At 47.1% G+C, this 22,812-nt stretch overlaps 1 protein-coding gene across 6 annotated transcripts in view; it reads right to left on the bottom strand.

Annotated features, from left to right (window-relative positions):
• Positions 1-22,812, bottom strand: part of nphp4 (nephronophthisis 4) — a 93,278-nt gene that overhangs the window by 50,823 nt on the left and 19,643 nt on the right. For all 6 annotated transcript variants that reach the window (XR_013657140.1, XR_013657138.1, XR_013657139.1 and 3 more), the window contains exons 8-13: positions 17,317-17,501; positions 16,915-17,038; positions 10,908-11,102; positions 8,395-8,530; positions 6,305-6,348; positions 3,415-3,552 (exon numbers count right to left, since the gene is read on the bottom strand). Coding sequence is in view for 3 of the 6 variants with exons in the window: in XM_078949738.1 (XP_078805864.1) it covers positions 3,415-3,552; positions 6,305-6,348; positions 8,395-8,530; positions 10,908-11,102; positions 16,915-17,038; positions 17,317-17,501 (822 nt within the window). In the remaining 3 variants the exon portion in view is untranslated. The remainder of the gene's footprint in view (positions 1-3,414; positions 3,553-6,304; positions 6,349-8,394; positions 8,531-10,907; positions 11,103-16,914; positions 17,039-17,316; positions 17,502-22,812) is intronic.

Raw genomic sequence — 22,812 nt, 5'->3', positions numbered from 1 at the left:
TCCATCTCTCCATTTATCAATCCGTCCATGCATCCATCCATCCATCCATCCGTCCATCCAATGCACCCATCCATCCATCCATCCATCCCTCCATCCAATGCACCCATCCATCCATCCGTCTGTCCATCCATCCATCCATCCATTTATCCATCCATCCATGCATCCATCCGTCTATCCATCTATCCGTCCGTCCATCCATCCATCCATCCACCCGTCCGTCCGTCCATCCATCCATTTATCCATCCATCCATGCATCCATCCACCCATCCGTCCGTCCGTCCGTCCGTCCATCCATTTATCCATCCACCCATCCATCCGTCCATCCCTCCGTCCGTCCATCCATCCATCCATCCATTTATCCTTCCACCCATCCATCGACCCATCCATTTATCCATCCATCCATCCGTCCATCCATCCACCCGTCCATCCCTCCGTCCGTCCGTCCCTCCGTCCATCCATCCATCCATCCACCCATCCGTCCGTCCATCCATCCCTCCATCCATCCATTTATCCATCCATCCATGCATCCATCCACCCATCCATCCATCCGTCCACCCATCCATCCGTCCATCCATCCATCCGTCCGTCCGTCCGTCCATCCATCCATCCATCCACCCATCCGTCCGTCCATCCATCCCTCCATCCATCCATTTATCCATCCATCCACCCATCCATCCATCCGTCCATCCATCCATCCGTCCATCCGTCCATCCATCCGTCCGTCCGTCCATCCATCCATCCATTTATCCATCCATCCATCCGTCCATCCATCCACCCGTCCATCCATCCATCCGTCCATCCCTCCGTCCGTCCATCCATCCATCCATCCACCCATCCGTCCGTCCATCCATCCATTTATCCATCCATCCATGCATCCATCCACCCATCCATCCATCCGTCCACCCATCCATCCGTCCATCCATCCGTCCGTCCGTCCATCCATCCATCCATTTATCCATCCATCCATCCGTCCATCCATCCACCCGTCCATCCATCCATCCGTCCATCCATCCGTCCATCCCTCCGTCCGTCCCTCCGTCCCTCCGTCCATCCATTTAGGCAAGGCAAGTTTATTTGTATAGCACAATTCGTACACAAAGTAATTCAAGGTGCTTCACAAAACAGAAAAATGCATTAAAATCACAATACATCATAGAAATAATCAACATAAAATTTACTTTAAAAGAAAAGGAAAAAAAAAGATTTAAAAAGAAAGGAAGGAAAGAAAAGTGCAGATAGGACCTTTCAGTCATATACACGGCTAAACAGAAATGTTTTAAGTCTAGATTTGAACATGAACACAGAAGAGGCCTGTCTTACGCCTTCAGGGAGGCTGTTCCAGATTTTAGCTGCAGAATATTAAAACGCTGATTCCCCTTGTTTAGTTCTGACTCTGGGTATCAACAGGAGGCCGGCCCCTGAGGTCCTCAGAGTACGAGATGGTTCATATGGCACTAACATGTCAGAGATGTACTTTGGTGCGTGGCCATGGAGAGACTTGTACACAAGCAGAGCTGCTTTGAAGTCTATTCTTTGAGGTACAGGGAGCCAGTGCAGAGACCTGAGCACAGGACTAATGTGATCATACTTCCTGGTTCTGGTCAGGACTCGAGCAGCAGCATTCTGGATGTACTGAAACTGTTTTACAGCTCGTTTGGAGAGGCCGGTGAGCAGGCCGTTACAGTAGTCTAACCTACTGGAGACAAATGCATGAATAAGTATCTCCAGGTCTCGCTTTGAGATTATGTTTTTGATTTTGGCAATGTTTTTCAGATGGTAAAATGCCGCTGATGTTACTGACTTGATATGGCTGTTAAAGTTCAGGTCAGAGTCCATGATTACCCCTAGATTTCTGACTTGATTTGAGGGTTTAAGAGACAGAGAATGAAGGTAGCTGCTGACACTTTCTCTTTGTTTCTGTGGGCCAAAAACAATAACTTCGGTCTTGTCTGAGTTTAGCTGGAGAAAGTTGTTCTGCATCCACGCGCTGATCTGTTGGAGGCAGTGGCTGAGTGAATCCACCGGCCCATATTCACCTGTTGTCAGTGACACATAGATCTGAGTATCATCTGCATAGTTGTGATAAGATATGTTATTACTGCGTATTAACTGCCCTAGTGGCAGCATGTAGAGGTTGAACAGAAGGGGTCCCAGGATCGATCCCTGGGGCACACCACAATTCAAGCCCATGTAGTCTGAGACACAACTCCCAATTTCAACAAAATATTTCCTGTCTTCCAGATAAGACTTGAGCCAACTTAGGGCAGATCCAGAGATGCCAACCCAGTCTTGGAGTCTGTGCAAAAGGATCCCATGATCAACAGTATCAAAGGCAGCACTCAGGTCTAGCAGGATTAAGACAGTGACTTTTCCATCATCAGTGTTCATCAGTGTTTATCCATCCATCCTTCCATCCATCCATCCATCCATCCATCCATCCATCCATCCGTCCATCCCTCCGTCCGTCCATCCATCCATCCATTTATCCATCCACCCATCCATCCATCCATCCATCCATCCATCCGTCCATCCCTCCGTCCGTCCATCCATCCATCCATTTATCCATCCACCCATCCATCCATCCATCCGTCCATCCATTTATCCATCCATCCATCCATCCATCCGTCCATCCATCCATCCATCCATTTATCCATCCATCCATGCATCCATCCATCCGTCCATCCATTTATCCATCCATCCGTCCATCCATTTATCCATCCATCCGTCCATCCCTCCGTCTGTCCGTCCCTCCGTCCATCCATTTATCCATCCATCCATGCATCCATCCATCCATCCATCCACCCGTCCGTCCGTCCGTCCATCCATCCCTCCATCCATTTATCCATCCATCCATGCATCCATCCATCCATCCACCCGTCCGTCCGTCCGTCCGTCCGTCCATCCATCCCTCCATCCATTTATCCATCCATCCGTCCATCCCTCCGTCTGTCCGTCCCTCCGTCCATCCATTTATCCATCCATCCATGCATCCATCCATCCATCCATCCACCCGTCCGTCCGTCCGTCCATCCATCCCTCCATCCATTTATCCATCCATCCATGCATCCATCCATCCATCCACCCGTCCGTCCGTCCGTCCGTCCGTCCGTCCATCCATCCCTCCATCCATTTATCCATCCATCCATGCATCCATCCGTCTGTCCATCCACCCATCCGTCCGTCCGTCCGTCCGTCCATCCATTCATCCATCCAATCTTCCACTGAACTAGTTTTTTGTGTTTCAGACTTTTTTTGGTCTGCAGAGTGTGAACTGAGGGCAGCAGATATTCCCGCCTTACAGAACGTCTCATTCGTCTGCTTGTCCGTGAAAGTTTTACGATCCTGGAGAAGGTTTTCGTGTTGCAAACAGTCAGTGAGTGTTTTAGGGTGAGCAGACGGGGGTGGAAATCTTACGACATGTGACAGCTGGTGGGCCGACGCCAGCGGAGAAAGATGGAGCGGAGAAGGAAATGAGTGTTTCCACGGCAACGCTGTGCTGGAGTGGCTGAGGGTCGGGAAGCCTGAAGAAGCTGCCAGCTGAGACAGAGAGAGCTGCAGACAACAAATGATTTCTGCTTATTATCACTGTGATGAAGAACATCAAATTCCACAGAAACAGTTTTGGTCTTCATCAGATGACAGCTGCACATCCCACGGCGTTGTAACCTGCTTCCCATCAACAAGCTGTGAAGGTGTGACGTCCACAGCCTCCTTCTTTGTTAAAGGGGATTCATGAGAAGATCTAAATGTGACTTAAATTCAATATAATTGAAGCACAAAACCCGCCAGGAACCAGAGAATGAAGGCTGCAGTAGTACGGCGTGAAGGAAACGCCATCATGACGGCTTCAGACACTCAGACTTTTGTTTTGGAGGGGCGTATGAAAACAGGAAGTGTCCCACAAACCCCAAAACGTTACCTGTACAGGTATCTGTACAAGATTTGAACACGTGCAAACACACACAAAACGCATGTACACATGAACACAAAACCCATATTCATACACCTACAAACATCACACACATTTCCACAATTTACACACAAACACATAAACATTCAACATAGAACAATATGCACACAAACACACACACACGTCTTCTATATCTGGTACACACACACACACATAAACAGAAATGCATAGATTTACATTTACACAAGCATCACACAAGATTTTTATTTTATTTCTACTCTTTTCTATTCGTCATTTTATTTTTTCACCATGTTGGTGTGTGTATGTGTGTGGGGGGGTGTTATTGGATGTTTTTTATTCATCTATTTTTAATCTAAAGGTCTGTGGATCTTAAAGATGTTTTATTGTGTAAAACACTTTGTGCTGCTGACGTATGAGAAGTGCTTTATAAATAAAGTTTTATTTGATTTGATCTGAAGAGCACACAGAGACATTAAGCCACATGGACAGAAACACCCCCCCCCCCCCCCCCCGGTTGCCCTGGAACATGACCACAGCCCCCCCAGAGGAATCAACAGACAAATGAGCAGCTGGGTCGAATGCAAATACCACGACCGTCGGACTCACGGCGGCGAGTCAACAAAGAATCCAGGATCAATAATTTATGCAAACAGGAAGAAGCCATCAGATCCGGGCAGGAGGGGCCGGTTTACAGATCCGTCCAGTGATGAAGACCAAACGCCGTCTCACCGTCACGAGGAAGACGCTAAAGCATTTCATGAATAGTTCAACAAACGGACGTCCAAATTTAAATGATTTAGATAACAAGTGTCTGCATTTGTGATGAATTTTTCATGCACTTTGTATTATTGTGTTATTCTTGCTTTTGTTTGAATCTGAAACTTTAAAGAGGCAAATGTGCAAACAAGCCTTATATGGTGGGGGAGGGGGGCACTAAATCCCTAACGTTTAGGGATGGACCCGCACAAACGGCGTCGGATCCATCTGTAGTTTGGATCCAGCTGATTAAGACAGGGTCCCGCTCTGCACCGGGACCGCCCCCCCCAAGCCAAGACCGGCCACCCCCATGCCGGTGTCCGTCCCCCCTGCGCCGGGACCGTCACCCCTATGCCGGGACCGCCCCCCCCTTTGTCGGGACCATCTCCCTGTGCCGGGACCGTCCCCCTATGCCGGGACCGCCCCCCCCCCCCCCCCCCCGCCGGGACCGTCCACCTGTGCCGGGACCGTCCCCACTATGCTGGGACCGCCCCCACCTGCACCGGGACCGCCCCCCCCCCCTGCGTCGGGACCATCCCCCTGTGCCGGGACCGTCCCCTCTCTCAGAGTTAATTGCTTCTTTTGGAAAGTATCTCCTGGACTTTAAGCGGTTCAACTGTGATTTATCGTCTGAATCTTTTTATCTGAGAACAAATTGATTTCTGTGGAAACTCTTTTTCATAGTTTTGCCAGCAGAACAGAGCAGCTATTTCAGGAGAAAGTCAATAAATGCCCCCTGAGAGGCGTGTGAAGCACACAACATATCCAGTCCGCACCGCAGTCTCCTAATATGTTCCCACAGGAGCGGCCCGGTGTGCGTGTTCAACTTGGAGGGTTTCCTCCGCCCTGCTGCTTCTGAATAAGGTGGAGCTTCCGGACGCCAGCGGTCGTGATCCTGAGTCACATCGGTCTCCACTGAGGGATGATGGGTAAACGCTGCAGCTGTACGGGAACACCACCGCGTTCTTTGGTGCGCATGCGGCATGTTAATACCTCATTAGGAGCGGGATGTGAGTCACCCTCGCCCACGTCCCTCGGCATAGGAGGATAATCATCTCGCAGGTACATTTATTAAAGTTACAATAGAACTGATTAGGACTGGTCGCCTATGGGAAGCTGTCTAACATAAACAGATGCTAATGTGGCATTTAATCTGATTGGATGCAAGCAGGCAAGATTATCATCATCAGCTGCGCTCTCCCTCATCCTGAGGCTTCAGCGGCAGCAGCCGCCGCATCCATCAACCAGAACATTTCCCTCAGACGCACACACCAACGGAGCGTTTGTGTAAAAGGATTTGATTGGTCGGTGAGTGGAGGCAAAGTGTGGCCAATTCAGTGTTTAAGTCTGTCGCTTTGTTCTGGAGGAGATGTGCAGCCTTGGTGATTTGGAACATTTTCCTGGAGCATAAACCTCTTCTGAGCGGTCTGGGAAAGCCTCGGCGTGGACAGTGGAGGGTTTGAAACCGCCGTCAGACGCTGTTGACCTTTGATCTGTCATTTAAAACTTAACTGAAGGAAAGATGCATTCTGAAAGGACACATGTTCAGCACTTCTGCACGTAGCAGGAGGAGAAGCACTGTGTAGGAAAACCACAGAAATGTGATTAACATCTTACCCCGGGGCCTCTAGGTGACTCTGGGGGAGGAGCCTCTTTCCTACCTGGAAAACACAAAGACAAGGAAGATGAAGAAACCCTCATCTGTAGTGTTAATGTGAGAGGAGCTTCCATCATAGCCGTTCCCAGCGTCTGCACTCCCACCGCTCCCTCCATAGTTTGCTTTAATGGCTCTTGGCTTCCCAGAGGGCAGAGCCAAACTGGAAAATGGGATCCTTTGAAACGGCGTCTCTGTTTGTTGGCTTCAGAGCGAGCTGGCATGCGGAGGTATGAGAAGAACGAGGGAAGAAGTCAAGCAGAGTAAATAGCTGCAGTTCCTCGGCTCGTTACGACTCCAACCATTTCACACAGATCAGGAGCCAGAGCTGCCATGAAAGAGCTTCACATCTCAGCGTTTCCCAGCAGCCACAGCCAGACCAAAGCTTTCCCACAATTCCTCAGTCCTCGTCTCCATGCCTGGTCGCGCCTTTTGGAACCTGCCCCAGTGCTTGGGGTGTCTTACTGAAGGCTCCATCTGCTTAGGCCACACACAGTGTGGACACGGTGTTGGCTCTGCCTTCCCTCCCCAGCATCCGTTTCCTTCATATGATCTTTGTTGAGACGGCGGTGGAGACACGGCGGTGGAGACGCGGCGGTGGAGACGCGGCGGTGGAGACGCGGCGGTGGAGACGCGGCGGTGGAGACGCGGCGGTGGAGACGCGGCGGTGGAGACACGGCGGTGGAGACACAGCGGTGGAGACACGGCGGTGGAGACACGGTGGAGACACGGCGGTGGAGACACGGCGGTGGAGACACGGCGGTGGAGACACGGCGGTGGAGACACGGCGGTGGAGACACGGCGGTGGAGACACGGTGGAGACACGGCGGTGGAGACACGGCGGTGGAGACACAGTGGTGGAGACACGGCGGTGGAGACACGGCGGTGGAGACACGGCGGTGGAGACACGGCGGTGGAGACACAGTGGTGGAGACACGGTGGAGACACGGCGGTGGAGACACGGCGGTGGAGACACAGTGGTGGAGACACGGCGGTGGAGACACGGCGGTGGAGACGCGGCTAAACTAAATCCTCTCATGCAGCTACGGGAGGAGCTCCGAAGACTCAAAACGAGCAACGAGATAACCGGGTCTGGAGAAAAGAGTGGACGATGTGGAACAACAAGCAAGGATGAAAAATGTCATTCTCACTGGAGGACAGATCAAACCTCGTTATAGATCAGGGTTACATCTGTACTACATAACACTCACACACACAATACTCAAAAACATTTACAAATACAGACTGTATCGTCATCCACACAACGATAATGGACTCAGTCACCACCAAACGTTATCTGTTCCATTTTAAACCTTCAACCTAAAGACACACAATACACGATGGTCAATGCTGTTATAACTATTCTACTGCATTTCTGGATGGATACAAACTGCATCTCGTTGCCGTGTACTTGTGACGTGCAATGACGCCAAAGTTGAATTCTATTCTATAATACTGAATATTTTAAAATGTTTCATTGGCTGAATCTGAATTCATCCCCTACATTTCTCCTTCCAAGTGGCGAGACAAACTGCCAGTCATCTATGTTAGCGCGTAGCTGCCAGTGCTAGAAAAATACATAACATTAGTTTGATAACTTTAGAAAGTCACACAAAAACAAAAAGTCATTATTCACATTTAAATGTAAACTTCTCTGTTTCAGAGCTTATCCACGAGAAGATGCATTTCTCCTCCATGGCACATAACGTGATGATGGTCACACTACCAGTGGAGGGCGGCCGCTCTAAGTCACTACAGCTCCTCCTTAAAGAACACTTTTGGACACCACTACAGCTCCTAATGCCCCTCCAGTTGGAGCAATAAGGGAGAGCCAGCAGGGTAGGGAAGCATTTTTAGATTCAGCCATTATATCCGTTCTTTTTTGGAGGCTGGAAAGCTTTCGGCTCTGTGTATAAAACTGAATTACTTAATAAACTGTCCTGCTTTAACCCCCCAATGATGAGCTCACCTCCTTCTTAGAGAACTTGTGAAAAGGCTGTCCCTGTTCCGCTCCTTTTTGTTATTATGAGGTCATTATGAAGATGATATCTACCCTGTGATGGTGATGAAGATGATCTCTGGTATGGAACTTCTTTCTTGGACTTCAGAGATGCCTTTGGGGTGCATGCCTTCCCCCCCAGGCTGGGCGAAAGCCAAAATGAAATCATGTCCTTGGTCTCCAGGGTAACCTTGAAGGGAAAACATTGGTGAAAAGTTGTGAATAAAGTTATGAGAAAACACAGCAGCAGAAAACAAAGTTCAGAAACTGAAACTTGTTGACATACAGTCAGGATCATAAATATTTGGACACATTCTGTCTAACTTAGTTTCTGTACATTACCACAGTGAATTTGAAAAAAAACGACTCAGATGCCATTGAAGTGCAGACTTTCAGCTTTTATTCCATGGGTTGAACAAAAAGATTGCATAAAAATGTGAAAAACTAAAGTATTTTTTAAACACAATCCCTTCATTTCATGGGCTCCTAAGTAATTGGACAAATGAAATAACTGCAAACCAAATGGTCATTCCTCATATTTGGTAGAAAAGCCTTTGTTGGCAATGACAGCCTGAAGTCTTGAACTCATGGACATCACCAGATGCTGGTTTTCTCCTTCTGAATGCTCTGCCAGGCCTTTACTGCAGCGGCAAACAGTTGCTGTTTGTTTGTGGGCCTTTCTGTCTGAAGTTTAGTCTTCAACAAGTGAAATGCTGCTCAATGGGGTTCAGATCAGGTGACTGACTTGGACATTTAAGAATATTCCACTTCTTTGCTTAAATAAACTCCTGAGTTGCTTTGGCTGGATGTTTTGGGTCGTTGTCCATCTGGATTATGAAACAGTTTGGCTGCATTCCCCTGGATCTGCGCAGACAGGGCTGCATTCCCCTGGATCTGCGCAGACGGGGCTGCATTCACCTGGATCTGCACAGACAGGGCTGCATTCACCTGGATCTGCGCAGACGGGGCTGCATTCACCTGGATCTGCACAGACAGGGCTGCATTCACCTGGATCTGCGCAGACAGGGCTCCATTCACCTGGATCTGCGCAGACAGGGCTCCATTCACCTGGATCTGCGCAGACAGGGCAGCATTCACCTGGATCTGCGCAGACGGGGCTGCATTCACCTGGATCTGCACAGACAGGGCTGCATTCACCTGGATCTGCACAGACAGGGCTGCATTCACCTGGATCTGCACAGACAGGGCTCTATTCACCTGGATCTGCGCAGACGGGGCTGCATTCACCTGGATCTGCACAGACAGGGCTCTATTCACCTGGATCTGCGCAGACGGGGCTGCATTCACCTGGATCTGCACAGACAGGGCTCTATTCACCTGGATCTGCGCAGACAGGGCTGTATTCACCTGGATCTGCGCAGACAGGGCAGCATTCACCTGGATCAGCGCAGACAGGGCTGCATTCACCTGGATCTGCGCAGACAGTGTGTCTCTGAACACCTCAGAATTCATTGAGCTGCTTCTGTCCTGTGTCACGTCATCAATAAACACTAGTGTCCCAGTGCCACTAGCAGCCATGCACGCCCAGACCATCACACTGCCTCCACCGTGTTTTACTGATGATGTAGTGTGCTTTGGATCAGGAGCTTCTTCACGCCTTCTCCATACTTTTCTCTGGCCATCATTCTGGTAGAGGTTGATTTTGGTTTCATCTGTCCAAAGAATGTTTTTCCAGAACCTTTTTAGATGTTTTTTAGCAAAGTCCAGTCTAGCCTTCCTGTTCTTGAGGCTTATGAGTGGCTTGCATCTTGCAGTGTTCCCTCTGGGTCTACTTTCATGCAGTCTTCTTTTGATGGTAGACTTGGATATTGATCCGCCTACCTCCTGGAGAGTGTTGTTCACTTGGTTGGCTGTTGTGAACGGGTTCCTCTTCACCATGGAAATGATTCTGCCATCATCCACCACTGTTGTCTTCCGTGGACGTTCAGGTCTTTTTGCTGAGTTCACCAGTGCTTTCTTTCTTTCTCAGGATGGACCACACTGTTGACGTTTCCACTCCTAATACTGTAGCAGTTTCTGGTTTCATGTTTTTTTCTGTTTTCTCAGCTTAATGATGGCTCCTTTCACCTGCATGGAGAGCTCCTTTGACTGCATGGTGTCTGTTCACAGCAAAATCTTCCAAATGCAGCACGAGTCCTCTAATCAACTCCAGGCCTTTTATCTGCTTCACTCATAATGACATAACAAGGGAATTGTCCACACCTGCCCATGCAATAACATGGAAGACAATTGTCCAATGACTTAGGAGCCCATGAAATGAAGGGATTGTTTAAAAAATACTTTAGTTTTTCACATTTTTATGCAATCTTGTTGTTCAACCTATGGAATAAAAGATGAAAGTCTGCACTTCAACGGCATCTGAGTTGCTTCATTTCAAATTCACGGTGGTAATGTACAGAAACTAAAGTAGAAAGAATGTGTCTCTGTCCAAATATTTATGGTCCTGACTGTAGATGTTGGAAGTTCTGGACTTCTGAGAGTGAAGGGTGTTTGACGTGAAAACAGCCTTTGGAGTTCCTGAATGTTCACCTGAGCTGTCAGCATACCTGAGGAGACCCTGAAGCTGCAGTGGCCCCCTCCAAGCTGTAGACCAAAACCCCAAAAGGGTTTGGCTTTGAGCCTCCTTGTAGAGCCAGCTGGATCTCTCTGCTGTTCCAGTCAGCCTGCTGCTGAAATGGACACCAACCCCCCCAGCGAAGACACTGCAGGAAGGCTGCCCGAGTGGTGGAGGTAGCAGACAGCTGTGCGGGAGGAGTCACAGAGTTTTCAGACAAACGTGAGCTACATTTCTTCACTTTTAACAGTATCAGTTTCAGAATTGGATTCTGACATTTATCATTTTGCCTTTACGTTTAGGAGCTGAAAATATATATTTATATCAACGATGATGGAGAATTTTCACAAAAATAGGACTGCAGCTGGTCTGCAGCTGGTCTGCAGCTGGTCTGCAGCTGGACTGCAGCTGGTCTGCAGCTGGTCTGCAGCTGGACTGCAGATTGTCTGCAGTAGAAACTCAGTAAATCTATTTTTTTCTGAGAGCAGATTCACTGCGTTGTTTTTTTTTTTAGAAAACTAAAGCAATGTGAGTGGCCAATTAAAGGCAGAGGCAGGCGTTCAGACGGGTTAATGGAGCTGACATTTTAAACGGCACAGTGAGCGGGAACCGTAAAGGTTAAACACACCTGAAGAGTCACTCCTATAAATTTTAGAAAGAAGGTTTTATGGGATTTCACAGAAACATGCGAGGCTTTCCTATTCTTGTTTTTGCTGCTTCTCTTTACAAATAGTGTTATTGAATCACAAAAAGCCCCACTTTCTATTAATAAATGTGTTTCATTTCATGAAAATCTTAAAAAGCGTCTCTATCTCATCCTGCTTGTACCCAGAAGCGAGGGGGCATAAAAAATGAATTTCAACCTCAAGCAGCAAAGATGCTAACAGAACAGAACATTTATTAAAAGCATCACAGAACCCCCCCCCCCCCCCCCTCCACACACACACACACACGCACACACACACACACCCCGGAGGCTGGTTTTTCTCCTGTGAGGTTAAGTTAATTCGATCATTTCTATGAAAAAACATTCATTTAAACCACCAACTATTCAGTCGTTTTGCGTTTTGACTTTATTTTTACTCCTTAATGTGTGTGAGTGTACTGGGGGGGGGGGGGGGGGGTTCCTGATATCTTCAGATTTTGTGGAGGTGATCCAGTAGAAATGATCTGTTTCCATCTGGGTCTGACCTGCCCAACGCTCAACCTTTAGGAGAACATCTGAGAGCAGAAATCTGTAGAGGAGTGAGACCTCCGTCCGCACACAGATCCTCTTTGTACAGACACAGCAAACAGTCATTAGCATAGAACGCCACGTCCTTGGTTTGAACTCAGCAGAGCTCATTGATTAACAGGATTGAAAGGAAAACATAGTTTATGTGAGGAGGAAGGCCAAGAGGGAAAACGCAAAGAAGGTTAAACGGAATCTATTCCAGCTTTAATAAACTGTTGGTGAAACAAATTCAGTTTCATTTAAGTGAAATCCACTTTGAATCGTGTTTGGAGGAGAAAGTCTTTGGTGTCCGAATTCTTTCCCTACTCACTATAAAGAGCCTTCTCCATGTTCTAGTTCTGTCTGAATCTACAGTTCCAAAATCCAGAGCCCTAAAAATTTCCCAGAAGTCTCTGCAATAAACCAGTGTGCAACAATGCTCACTAGATCAGTGAATATAGACCACAATGCATTGCGTCAGAACAATTTATGCCAAAAAGTATTTAAAGGTATTTTTTAATAAACCATTAACATTTTTATCTTCAGCAGACAGCGGACTCATAGATAATCATCACAAAACGCTCCTATCAATTAGATTTTAACTTCATGAAATCGATTCAGGGCAGTACATGGTCCAGCGTTATTTAGTTTGTAGTAGTTTGGGGTTGGGGTGGGAATTTGGACAACCTATAACTCAGATCCATTGTGTTAGCACTACATATTTATCAAGTCTGAATCGTGTTTGGAGAAGACAAAGACTAAAATCCAATTTCCTTCATGTGTGGTTACACTGCGGTTCTGAATTTTAAGCTTTAGTCGTTAACTTTTACCAAACCTGCTTTGACCAGGAAGGTGGAGGCGAGGAAGGCGGAGCCACAAATATGATGGGGATTCTGTAAAGTAAGCACTTCAGTTTCAACACCAAACGTACAAACGTTGGTGTCACGAGTCCCAGCGTAAAACTTGGGTTCTTGCAGGAGGACGGTCAGAACCCAAACCCTCTGCAGTCAAAACTGAGGTTTGTGAGCTTCCTGGTGCCGACCGGCTTAAAACAAAAAACTCCCCAGATGTTTCTGCTTTCATCCAAGCTCAGACCACAAATTCCTGATTTTCCAGCGGCCATAAAGACATTTCTAGACCTGGATGTTTGCTGATTTACACGTCAGTGAAGTGAGAAGTCTGGGGAAGAGCTTTTCAGAGCAGAGCTGACAGCTGCCGGTCGGTCTAGGAGGAAGCTGAGATTCATCTGAAAGCAGGACACGACGCTCCACTGAGAAACGCTTCTGTTAGCACGCTAAATGTTGGTGGCGGTCAGAAGAAGCTAGGCGGGAAAACTGTGCCTCATATTCACACAGATGCAGACATCAAAACATTCTGTTTTCTGCCTCAGAACCTGAGCACCTCCTCTGTGATCCAACAACCTGTACGGCAGCTGCAGCTCGGTCGCACCCAGGGCTCTGCAAACTACGGCCCGGGGGCCAAATGCGGCCCGTTAAACTAATCGATCTGGCCCGCCTAGCTGGAATCAATTATGTGGTAATCCATATTAGTTTTCCTTTAATTATGGGGTCTACTAATAAACTAACCTTTGCTGAGGTGCAGAGAGTCATTTTGCATTCATGTGTTCATGGAGGATTTGTCTTTGCTGACGTTCATGTGTATTTTTCATTTTCCTGATCTTTCCAGCACCACATGAATGCAGCATTTCTCTAACTTTGCATTTTTCCATCAACCCATTGGTGCAATTGGCACTAAAATGAGAAAAAGGCCACAGTTTTGAAATAAAACCCCAAAAATGTTCTGTTTTAAAGTATATATGTCAACTTTCAATCAAAATTAAAGTGGGCTGCTGTTGTTGTTTCTGTCTCTCATGAGGCGGATTTCCAAATTCCTCTACGCGTCTGCTCCTGGTCCGACCTTGGGTCAAATTTTAGAACCTTTGTGGTCATAACGGTTGCCCTCCCCTGAGCTAACCTGCAGAAAAAGGGTGGAGATGTGTCAAAGGTCCAGATCCATGACGGTGCTGAACATGAAGATGGGAAACGCAGAACTGTTCTGTCTTTTTAGGCTGCTTCAGTGAGAACATCAGAAAAGTTCCATCTTCTCCTCTTTCTTTCAGAATGAGGACTTTTGGACTAAAAGAGACTTTTGTCATGATTTCTTCCTCTGTGCTCCCTTAGCGGCTCCAAAACGTCACCCACTGCTTTTTATTCATGGGGTTTAAGACGTGCGCTTCTTTTATCACACAGCCGAGTCTGAGGTGAGCAGATAAACACGAACGCCTTCAAACCGCATCGCCACGGCCTCCCTGTCTCCATCCGCAGAAGGATGGCGCTGCTGGCAGGCTCACTCTGAGGGGGCAGGCTCACTCTGGGGGGGGGCAGGCTCACTCTGGGGGGGCAGGCTCACTCTGAGGGGGCAGGCTCACTCTGAGGGGAGACGGATGCAGCCGCCACAGAGCCAGAAAATCACATTCGTTCTAATTAGACGGCCCAAATATTGCGTCAGAGGGAAACTTCTTCAGCATCTGTTGGTTTTTAGAGCAGCAAAAACTCCTTCAGAGACACGGCCAGCGCAGCATGTGTGAAATGTTCCAGGTCGACACTCGGACCAAAGGAGGGGGGTTCATTTCAGACCGGGGGCGCAGAGTGATGATGGTAAACAGGAAAACACTATTTCATGAACGGTGGTTCAGAGGTTTTTTCCAATCCATCCACGTCTGTCACTCAAACAAACAGCATCTTCCTGCTGAGAGCCAATTAAAACCTCTACGGCACCAACCTGCAGCAGACGCCGCCCACCGCGGCGCCCCCGTTTTCTGCTCCATATACTGTTCAGCCCGACTCCCCCAGGACTGACGTCTGAGACTAGAATCAGTGGAAGCAGAATAGAGTTTTTTTCTTTACTCCTAAACTTCACCGCATCCCCCGTGTGAATGTGAACTGTTCCTGTCAGCGTCAGCAGAGAAACGCTCCAGGTAGCAGCCTGAATGTCAGCGGTCAGGAGAGCTTGACGGGACGTTTGCTCTCAAGGTTAAAGCTCTGCAGTCGGGGGTCCCACCCACCGAACCCTGTCAGGGTTAAAGGTCAACATCTGATGCAACACATTCATTACTGCAGACGCCGCTCGGTTCCTCACAGAAGCTGTTCCAATACGCCACGCCTGTGTTTTTTGGTAACACAACTCTGTTGTCGTGTCCCGGCTCAGCAGAGACGGCAACCATCAGAGGAAGGAGGGGGGGCGGCGGATGTGAAGTCAGGACAATTGTTCTGGCGGATGAAACAGCTTCAGCCCCGTCTGCGCAGCCGTCTGCTCTCTGTAACAGGCAGTGTTGGTTTCTGGACCCGCGCGCAGACGCCATGCCGCATCAGCCTGTTAAAGGATGAGCTGGTGCTGGTCGGCCCAGGAGGGCGCCAACAACGAGCGCCAAACTTCCTGCATTAGGCCGACCCGCCTGAAAGCAGCAGCAGACGACAGGAGATCAAACATCAGGCAGAGACCGACTTCCAGACGCTAAACTGCTGCTGACACAACACAATTAGAGGAGCTGCCTGACATCAGCTGACAGCCACTGGAGGGTTCCTGCAGAAACCCAATCATGTCCCAAGCAGGGACGTGCCACCGTTGTGACGGGACGACAGGTCATAGCTCCATCACAGCCCGCCGCACTCGCTCGTTAGAAGACGCTGACACATCAATCAGCTGACGGGTGAAAAGCAGACCCGGGCTTTGGAGGTCTCCCTGTTCCCGGATCCTTCAGAGAAACACTTCTGCCCCAATAATGGCTCCCATGCTTCTGCTAAAAAATGACTCACAGCTCAGAAAAGAGGACGCCTCCAGAAGAAAAGCCACTTCAGTTTTCCCATCTGTGGATATGAGGTATGAAGGAACTCAGATCTCCAGATCCTTAACAACTAAAGCAAATGAAGCTTCATTCGCTTCAGCTATAAATGAAGTTTGAGTTGTTTCAGTTGTAAATGAAGCTTAATTTGCTTCAACTGTTAATTAAGCTATATTTGCTTCAGTTGTTAATGAAGCTTCATTAATTAAATTTTTCTTTATGACCATTTTCAAAAAGGATCCAGAACAGACCAAAAAAGAGTTTAAGCCCAGAGCTTCACCAACAACATCTCTGAACACTGAAGGTTAGAAGCCGTGAATGATGGGATGTAATCCATAACACAGCCCAGCCCTCCAGGTTGTTGCCATGTTGATAGAAAGGAGCAACAATGCAGCGGCTGGGTAGCTCGGTTGGTAAGGTGGGAAGCTACCATGCAGGAAACCAGGGTTCGATCCCCGGAGGGGAATGAGCAATGGTGCTGGGGGCAATTACCATATCAATGACGAGCAGTTAACCCTTAACACCTTAACACTACCGCCGAGTGCGGTTCGGCTGCAGCTCACCGCTCCCCAAGGGGATGGGACGAAAAATAAATTCTAACTTCATCTTAGTGAAAACGTGCAGAGTTTTCTGACTAGGACCAGATGAAGAGAGCATCCCTGTTCCCCACTGATGACACCAATACTGCGTTTGTGCATGTGTGTGTCTGTGTGAGTGTGTACATGTATGTGTGAGTTTGTATTTGTGCATGTATGTGTATTTGTCTCTAAATCTGGTGGGTGTTCAGACTTTCCTTGCCTTTGTGCAGCATAATCTCAGATTATAACTCCTACACTAAGAATGAATACATTTGATTGCATCAGTGGTGAGTTAAGAATGACCAGAACCAGAACCAGAACCTGATTTTCAGGGTGGATCCTGGTGCGGTTTGTACCCGCCTCTTACCGCAGAGTTGATGCTGGTGGGAGCAGAGAAGGCGTACTCCAGCTGGAAGACGATGGCGATGTTGGGGTGATCGACCAGCCAGAGCTGCAGGCTGCTGCGGAGGCTGAGTGTCGATGAAGATGAGCTGAGGAAGCAGACAGGATGAAGGTCAGAGCGATGTGGCGAGCCTTTGGCCTCCAAGCTGCCCGTGTGGAACAGGGAGGAGTCTACGGCGGCTGATCGCCACTGAGACACTATTCATTCATTTGTCTCAAACATTTACTTTCTGCTTTCAGAGTTTTTTTTTTTTTTTTTTTTACAAATTGCCGTCTTTTAGGTTCCGTGACTTTTGGTAGGAGACATCGTAACACTGACCTTCTCTTTCCCCTGAAGCCTTCATCCCCTCTTCAAAAATGTGCCCACCTGTCCATGACCGGCTTGCTCCTTTTGGCGCCGCCATCTGTTGGCCCTCTGACCCCTGAGGCGAGCCGCTCTAGTACCACCACCTGAGGCTTCTCCAGGAAACACCACCCATTGTGGACACCAACGTGGAGCCTCCTTTCCTGGATGACGACACTTTTCTGAGCATCTTCTGGTCCCAGTTGTCTCTGAAAACAGAGCAGCCCTTTGAACGGGAACCTGCTTCATGTGGCAGCAGGACTTTTCCTCACTGCTGTTTATGTGACAAACAAGTTTACAACAATGAAAATGAGATGGTCCTTTGTGTATAAAGAAAATACTATAGCTACTAATGATCTAAAATCAAACAGGAAACGGCAGTCAAGACGTCCAAATCCATGCATGTTTCCTGCATGACCTGCCTTTGGAAGTGCAACCACAACGCCAGGGCGTGAAAGTTCAGCATGCTCTCCTTCCGGTTCGTGGCCGAAGGAGACGCTAATCTCCTGAACTACTTTGCCTTCTTTGGCAGAAAAACCTGATCTTCCGGGTAAAAAACGGCGTCATGGTGCTGAGTAGCAGTGAATTAACAGGAAGCTGCACTGCTGGGTTTCTGTGGAAATTGACTTGATTTCTTAGAAGATCATGTGACTCATTAACGCCGTTCTCCTCATGGATGGCGTTGGCTCTGCCTTGGCTTTAGGGGGGATTTCAGGGGCTGAATCTGACAGGATCCAGAGACGCTGCAGATGCAACAACAGCTACGTGAACACATCAACGTGGAACAAATGCTGCTTCAGAGTCACTGAACTGACTGAAGCCTTTTCACTTAGGGGGAGGGTGACGGACTCGGTTCAGAAAGCTGCAGAATGTCGGCATGCCCCCCGGCATTTCGGTTAGGCTGCTTTTGGGTTGTGCTGAACGGTTTGCACCCGCACACAGACAACCAGCACACCGCCAACGAGTGGCGCCTCCGCTTCGACCCACAAGTAAAGGCCTTGATCCTCTAATGCATCAAGTGCAGAGGGGGAGGAGGATGCAGGTTTGTGTGGGCGTGGCCACCCAAAAAAAACCACAAGCTGGTGCACAGAAGGTGTCAATCATTCCACGGCAAACAGCACATGAAACTTAAAGTTAATCCACATCTTTAACCTACAGTCATATGAAGAGAGACAGAAGTGTTGATGGAGGAGAAACAAAGAGCGTGATCTGTCAGCATGTCGCTGAAGTTTGACCAGCAGATGAGCCTTCATCGCATTTATTGAAGAGCCGTGTCATTTGATCACCTTCAGAACGCCAGCGATGGCGATGAACCATGAATGTGATGCTTGAAAACGGACCTGCTGCTTCTGTGTGATCAGACTGAGAGCTGCAGTGACGGTATGAGAACTTTGAACTGTCCAGCTCCTGCAAACGTTCTCCTCTGAGCGCAGGTATCGGGATCTTCTTACAAATCCCAGCCTGGTCCATTTCAGGGGCAAGACGCCGTTTATCTTCAAGGCCAGGCGTTTCATCAAAGAGCAGCCCTAAGCCCCGCCTCCATGATGGAGCTGCCATCACTGAGGCCAAATATGAGCCTTTCCAACAATTGTATATAAATTCAAGAGTAAAAACTCAAAAGCTTGTGAGGATATAGATATGAAAGTGGTGAAAAAGGTCATTAATAGCATCCCTAAGCCTCTAACATAGAAATGTAACTCATGATTACAAACTGGGAGATTCCCAAACCAAATGAAAATAGTAAAAGTGATTCCTGTCTATAAGAACGGAGACAAACACCAATTTACAAACTATAGACCTGTTTCTCTCCTTCCACGATTTTTAACAACATTCAATGATAAATTAGTTGTATTTATTGATAAATATAACATTATAAGTGAAAACCAATATGGTTTTAGAGAAAACAGATCCACCTCATTGGCTATCATTGATGCTGTGGAGGAAATCACAAACACTCTGGACAAAAAGAAATATGCAGCTGGAATTTACATTGACCTAAAAAACGCATTTGACTGTCAATCATGACATCCTACTGGACAAACTGGAAGTGTCTGGGATAAGAGGACTAGCGCTAACTTGGGACAAAAGCTAACTTTAAAAAAACAATTTCTCAAGATTGATGAATTTACATCAGAAGCCAAAGAGATAAGTCGTGGTGTCCCACAAGGATCAATTCTGGGCCCGCTGCTATTCAACATTTAAATAAATGATACATTCAATGTTTCAAAACTTTTGAAACTCATTATTTGCTGATGACACAAACATATTCTATTCTACAGACAATCATAGGGAACTTATCAATGTGGTAAACAGAGTTAATCAATAAAATCATGGATAGATTACAACAAATGATCTTTGAACCTAGATAAATGATGTTTTTTAGTAACTACAACACCAATAAAGAGCTCTCAATTAAAATTAATACATTAGAAGTGTTACAGAAATCAGATTCTTAGGGGTTGTTAAGGATTCAAAGGGGTTTATGGTCATACGCACAGTAAGGAAACCGGTTTCCCTGTACAATGAGATGCTTACTTTGCTGTTCACTCTGAAGGCCAAAGGGTCAAATGATCCTGACACAACGTGTTCACCATTTTCTTCTTTCCTCTTGCAGGGGTAATGCCCATTTTGGCACAATTTGGAAAACATCACTGAGGGATGTACTTACGGTTATTACCAGCAGTTGAGGCAGTAATGGCTGTGTGTTGAGTTATTTTGACGGGTCAACACAAGCTCACAGTCACAGCGTTGAACCGTCATTTCTGTTCCAGGAAAGGATGTAAAACAAATTTTTGGAACATTTGAGGTATGCATTTACTTTTATGGGAAGCTTCGTCAGTATGTTGGGAATAAATATTCTCAAAGTGAAAACGGGCAGATATATTAACATGAGAGCGTTTACCACCTACAATGCAGGATTTCGTCTTCAAAAACACAAGATTCACTGCAGAGAAGAAGAAGTTTAAAGTGGAACATCACCTGATGTTCTAGAAAAGGCTTCAGTAACATTTGGAAGTGACAAACCACTTGTTTCAGTTTTTGCTAACAATTTAAATGGAAGTCAGCCTTTGATGGTGTAGCTCCATCTACAACAAAAGCTGCAAAGACTGGAGTTAAATCAGCATAAAGAAATAAGGATATATTTGACAGAAACTTTGAAAAAGATGAAAGATCAACAGATCTTCCAGACATAATACAGGTTTTAACAAGCCGTCCATTAAGCATCAGAAGCATCCTGTACAGACTTCACTGACCCTTCAGAGGTCAACCCAAGGCTATGAACCAACCTGCTGCTGCTCCTCAGGACGATGTTCTTCTAGCAGCTTCTAAAGTAGAAATGCTGAACAGCCTTCTGAAGATCCAAACAGTCTCCGTCTCAACCAACCCGCTTCATTTGGAAGCAAGACCAACTCAGAACAAAACCAACGTTTTCTGTCTCTGTGGTGACATTTTCTGTCTTACTTAAAGGGCGTAAAAACTCAGTGGTTGGACCGTCCATCATGACGACCTAAAGGTCATGAATATTTGAGAGGAACCAAGTCCATTTGCCCTATTCTTTAGAACGACTACAAGAGTCCTGAGGGAACGATGTGCGAGACATCCTATTTGACAAATTCTCAGCCCTACTTTGACACTTTTCTTCTTTAGGACAACTGAGAACTTCTTAAAGCTCCATTCCCAGAGTCTTTAGCCAGGCATTAAATCAGACTGCTGCTTTTCGGTTCCTCACTTCCTCAACAATCTCTCTGCTTCCTCATCTCTTGGTCACAAGTCAAGATGTCAAAATATATTCACTTTTGCCATAAGCCAGACGTTCATGCTGTCTGAAAGCACGTGTAGCCTCAGACATTTGTCACCTGTGCAGGTAGACAGGACATTAAACGGTCGCAGCGGTTTGTCAGAGTAAAGGAAGCTATTGGTGGGAGCTGGAGCTCCCATGCTGCAAACACGCATTAACTACATCCATGCTGCAAACATGCATTAACTGCATCCATGCTGCAAACACGCATTAACTACATCATAAATGAGGGAAAGACGAGTGCTTAAAAAAGACACTGGAAAGTTAAATCCAGCTAAATATAGCTACTGTGATATAAGGGAGGACTATGTGGAGACGGTAAGTCAGACTAGCGAGCCGCAGAACAGATTCATCTCAGGCTGCAGCTGTAAAGTCATTTTTTCTTTCATTTCTGCCTCAAACACAGTTTAAGCAAATGTGCTACAAAAACTTTAAACCAACCAGCAAGCAGACGGATTCACTGCAGACACATCTGTGAGAAACGTGAAGGCATCACACCAACGACATGTCGCACTGGTGAAGAATGACACACATATGACACACAACACACACACATGCATCACACTGACAACAATACAGAGTCAAACTGAGAAAGAAGAGCGCACACACAACACACACCCATGCATAAAGCCTCAGTTTTACAACAGAAAACCCGTTTTGAAGCAGCGTGCACGCTTCACGCTGATGACACAACAGCTGGAGTCACACAGACACACACCGACACACACATTAGAATTAAAAGCAGAAGCCTGCATGTATTAGCGCCTGCCAAAGGCGTGAAGCAGCCGTCACCTTGCTGCAGTTAAACACAGTGAAGCGTTTACGAGCTCAGCCGGGTTGTGAGAACATTTCACTTCTTACAAAAAACTGTGAATGCCAAAAGAGGCAAATCGTCACGGCAACATGTCAGAGCACCAAGGCTGTCGTCTACCCTCTGATGTTTGCATTTCGATGGAGGGAACGTGTTACCTACGTCAGTTTATCCAGAGAGATAACTGGTGAGGAAAGCAGTAAAAACGAGGTTTGTTTGGGTGTTTCCATGGAAACAAGGCCAGGGGCTAAAACAGTCTCACTTGAAATGTTACTGTCCAGGTCTGATCTGGTCTGAAATAAACATGTCAGCATTTTTCTGATTGTCTGTGAAGGTTTTATGTGCTCTAAAACCATACTAAGTGTAAATCTGTACGTATGGGAGAACATGCATGACTCTTGTTTTAACTTTAATGACATGATTTCGGCTTATTTAAGTTCCCAGAGAAGTAAGAATGAAGAGGTTTTATGTATGAATTCCTTCTTGAATTTAGCAAAAACACAAGTTGCCTTTAGTGGTAGGCCCCTCCTAACTCCTGGAGAATCGTCAAAGCTACTTGGGGAAAATAATTTGGCTTTAAAGTCTGTAGATTTTCTGTTAGTGTGGCGAGCTCGCAGAAGTGGCGTTCCCCTGTTGTTCACATTCTTTTAACAGAATATTCTGAACATTGAATGCATGAATTGATATGACAATTCATATGACACACGATGTGTACAGACCGGGGGGGTGGTTGACAAAAACCTCTGCATAGATCTGTTCGCCACCCTCAGGTGAGACAGAACTAAAACGGTTACTATGGAGATGAAAGCATCAGAAAAGTTCTCCTTTTTGTATGAACTTGACATTTGCAGCTGTGACCACGGTGGCAGACGGCGAGAGCAGCCGCTCAGGGGGTAATGGGGCCGGCGGC

Source organism: Oryzias latipes, chromosome 7, assembly GCF_053564925.1.
Source record: "Oryzias latipes strain Hd-rR chromosome 7, Olatipes_Hd-rR_3.1".
NCBI lineage: Eukaryota > Metazoa > Chordata > Actinopteri > Beloniformes > Adrianichthyidae > Oryzias > Oryzias latipes.
Note: the sequence above shows the minus strand (reverse complement) of the source record. Positions and strands in the feature narration are given on the sequence as shown.